The sequence below is a fragment of the Gavialis gangeticus genome, unplaced genomic scaffold, assembly GCF_001723915.1.
Source record: "Gavialis gangeticus isolate Ggan-Ray unplaced genomic scaffold, GavGan_comp1, whole genome shotgun sequence".
Taxonomy (NCBI): domain Eukaryota; kingdom Metazoa; phylum Chordata; order Crocodylia; family Gavialidae; genus Gavialis; species Gavialis gangeticus.
The window spans coordinates 45917583-45921611 of NW_017729022.1; the positions used below are offsets into that span (position 1 = coordinate 45917583).

The window sequence follows — 4029 nt, forward strand, 5'->3', positions numbered from 1 at the left end:
CCTCCCTCACACCCCACAAATGCCACACACCCACACCCTACCCCCACATATACATGCCCCCAACGTACCCTATGTCCCCCCCACACACAGCCACACCCCCTCACAACCCTCTCCACCATACACACACACTCCACCACACTTTATACAAGACTAAGAAGTTATTTTTGAATTATTATACCATCACCTCTATATACAGTACACAAACACCAGTCATGACAAAAATATTTTTTGTAATAAAACTAAAATATGTTATAGTAGGTGCTTGAGTTTTAGTGTATGATTTGGGGGGGGGGGGATTTCTGGTTCTAAGATGGCACCCTCCCTCCCCCCAAAAGTAGTATTTCTGGGGCCAAGGACTTCCAGTAGCAAAGGTCAGGGGTTAAGGGTGGGACTTCCAGTCTCAAGATGACCAGGGGATGGGGCGACTGTAAAGGGACAGGGCTACCTGTGCAGCTCTCTAAAGCTCACCAAGCCTCCACCCAAAATAATTGCCCGCCCCTGTGCCAAGACCTGGCTGTTTCTGCTGCTGCTTCTCCCTACCACCTGGCCTTGGCTACAGCACAGGTAAAACCACCCACCAGCGAAACTCCCAGCCACCTGGCTGTGGCAGCAGCACAGGCAAAGCCCCCCCTACTGCCCAGGTGTGGTGTGGCATAGGTCATAAATTGCTGATCCCTAGTTTGCATCAAAGACAGACACAATGAACTCTTATTTAAGTGCTTACATTTCACAGATTTCAGTCAGGTACCTCAATACCTTTGTGGGCTTGGACCTTCTGAACAATAAAAATTGCCTTCACTCTACAGAAAACATGTATATACAAAAATTTCCCTAAACCACCAACAGAGTCAGAGGACTTGGTTAGCACAGAAAGCAAAAAAAAAAAAAATGAAATTGCAGATAAGGAATTATTTTAAAATATCCCTTTGGGCAATATGAAACTATAATTCATATGGAGGGAACATGGACACAATAGCAACAGATCAGGCATAGGGTTTGCATTCTAAAAAACAATATTGTTTACAACTGTTTGCTCAATGCAGCATGTTGCGGATAAGTCTCCCTAGCATACTCCTCCCTTTTAGCAAAGAAAGAAAACCATTTAGGACAAGAAACTGCACTCCTGGATTTATTCACAGATTCTAAACCTCTGGTTATCTTGAAGAAAAGCTCCTCCATCCAACCCCTCGCTCTAAATCCATTTCCTTGTTATTAGCATGCTAGATATAATACTTGGGAGCACATCATTCCTATGCCAGTACATGAACCACTTCACAACAAAGCTGAAGGGAAACCTGGCGTTTTTTGGAAAGCCAGGACGCTCTCTTCTACAGCTCTCATTACCCTTATCTCAGGGGTGCTCTACTTTCAGCCCACAGGCAAAATGCAGCCCACATAGCTGTTGCATCTGACTCACAAGGTTCCCCACAGGTCAGGGAATTTGACTGGAGGGCAGCAGTGGCCATTAGTATGGCCACACCCCACCCCAAATCCTCAAACGCCCAAGATTCATGCACCTGCTTGGAGCCAAACCATGCCCCCTTCCCTCTTTGAGGCTGGGCCATACCCCCTTTTTCCCATGGAGCAGGTTTGAAGCTGGACCACGTGTCTTCTCCCCTGTGGGGCTAAGCCACACCGCCTTCCCCATGGGGCCAGGTGGAGGCAGTCATGCTGCCTCCCCCCCACCCACAGGGCCAGCCTCTCCCACAGGACTGGGCTTAAGCCAGGCTGCCCTTATCCCCCTCTGCACGCCCACGTGGTGGCCACTGTGCCAGGTTGTGGATCAGAAACTCTATCCAGCCTGTGGTCAGACCACACACTGGCTTTCTGGCCTGCTGGAGAAAAATGTTTATGGGAAATGTAGGATTAAAGAAAACCAAACATTCTGTATGGGTAAAAGATGACCTGACAAGTTGCAATATCAGGAAACCAACCTTACTGCTTTGATAAGCATAAACGGCAACAGTTAGAAATTATTCAACATCAAACCATCCTATTCTAAATTATAATGAACCAAACACAAAGGACTAGGAAAACAAGTAATCAGAAGACCAAAAAGCAGGAGGGAGGATTATTTTCATCTCCTGTAGATGGGGAAAAAACACCTAAACAGCTGGGCAGGTGCAACCAGACAGCTGATCTTTAAAATAAAGCCACAAGAACTTCACTTCCCCCCCCCACCATTTCTTTGGTAGTAGGAAAACTTGCATCTATTCTCAGGCATAGCTTAGGGATACTAGTGAAATGTTGTTCAAGACAACATGTGATATTATATTAAAGCCATAAACTTCTGTGGGTGCACCAATAAAGTTTTTCTGGGCTGACACCAATAGCCAATTATTCACCAGGCATATCAGCCGATAATGAACCAATAGCTGATTTACAGGAATTCAGCCAGGCAGTGTGGAGAGCAGTGCCCTTCAGGTAAGTGGTGGACGGGAAGTGGCGTGGGAGGGGCAGATTGAGGCCCTCATGGCGAGGGAGGGACTAGGACAGAGCTGACGGCAGCTAGTCCAAGGGATCGGCATCCCAGTGCTTAAAAATGGCCATGGGAGCACTTGAACTAAAACTTACTGAATGAGCTTTAGTTTAAGTGTTTCCACCACCATTTTTAAGCATCAGCACACTTTTAACCAGAGCAGAGCCGAGCTGGGCAAGGGCAGAAGCCGGCTGCCCGCAGTGGACTTGGGGCTCTTCATCCTGCTGTCATTGCCCCAGGAGCCATGTGCTGATCACGCTGTGCACCCTGCCCATCTGGTGGCAGTGGCAGGGCAGCGGCAAGCTGTGCCTCCAACTGTTGGACAGGCAGGGGGTGCAGCACAGCCAGCACGCAGCTCCGGAGGTAAGGGCAGCAGGGAGGAGAGCCCCAAGCCCACAGTGGGCATCCTGCCTCTGCCCTCACCCTACTCAGCTACACTCCAGTTAAAAAAGCATCCTGGCGCTTAAAAATGGTGGTGGAGGCACTTGAACTAAAGCTCATTTGATGATCTTTAATCCAAGCGCCCTGCTACCATTTTTAAGCGCTGGGGTGCTGATCCCCAGGACAAGCCACCCACAGCTCCATCCTGCTCCTCCAGGGTCCCACTCACCACCCTGCCTCAGCCCCAGCCCCTGACCCACTCCCTCACCATGGGGGCCTCAAGCTACTCCCCCCATTTTCCCCACAGTCTTACCTGCAGGGCACTGCTCCCCACGCTGCCCAGCTGCCTTCCGGACGCTGCATGCATACACCAGCCAGGAGGCCGCAGCCAGAAGGCATATTAAATTTATCGGTACGTTATTGGCAACACCAGCCAAAACAAGCCGATAGCGTTAATTTTCCTCTTATTGGTATCGATCTGATGTGGCACCAATACATGGGTGCATCCCTATATACTTCTACTCAATTTTCTCTTGCATAACACTTACCCTTCACAGTCTGTGAAACTATCGACACACACTTTATTTGTTGTATCCCAGATTCTAACAGTTTTATCTTCACTGCAAGATGCTATTAATCTTCCATCTGGTGAAAATCTGGAAAGTAAAAAAGTTTCAGTGAAATAGTATCAGATATTTAGTATTACAGGGAGCAAGAAACACCTAACCCCAACCTAACTACACCGAGGTACGTTACCTAATTGTGGAACTCATGTATCCACAGCTTTGGACAATTTCAGTTGACCATCTCAAATGCAGCTAAGGCTGTTATGTGGTCCCCCATGGGTTAACTGTGTGTCCCAGGTTCAGAAAATTATGAGTCAGGGGAAATGGGTGGTCATAATGGAGTTCCGTTTTTAATTTTAACTACTGCTCTCTCAACTGTGAGTATTTCAAAAGCATTAACACACACAAACCCTTTGCCATAACTTTCCAAGCAATCATTGAACCACTACTATTTAAGTTTTCCTAAACTGGCTAATCAGGTTTTGCCGCAGACTTTATGAATCACCAAATCAATTTGCCTCCAATTTCACCCCCCCCCCCTTATTTGAGTGGAGAAGCAACACTGTATTTTTTAATCCTGCAACAGTTTTCAGATAAAAGAAA

The 4029-nt window shown here is 47.5% G+C and overlaps 1 protein-coding gene across 4 annotated transcripts in view; it reads right to left on the minus strand.

Moving 5' to 3' along the window:
• POC1B (POC1 centriolar protein B) overlaps positions 1–4029 on the minus strand; it is a 451135-nt gene that overhangs the window by 444866 nt on the left and 2240 nt on the right. For all 4 annotated transcript variants that reach the window (XM_019514847.1, XM_019514845.1, XM_019514844.1 and 1 more), the window contains exon 3: positions 3409–3516. In XM_019514847.1, the coding sequence (XP_019370392.1) occupies positions 3409–3516 (108 nt within the window). The remainder of the gene's footprint in view (positions 1–3408; positions 3517–4029) is intronic.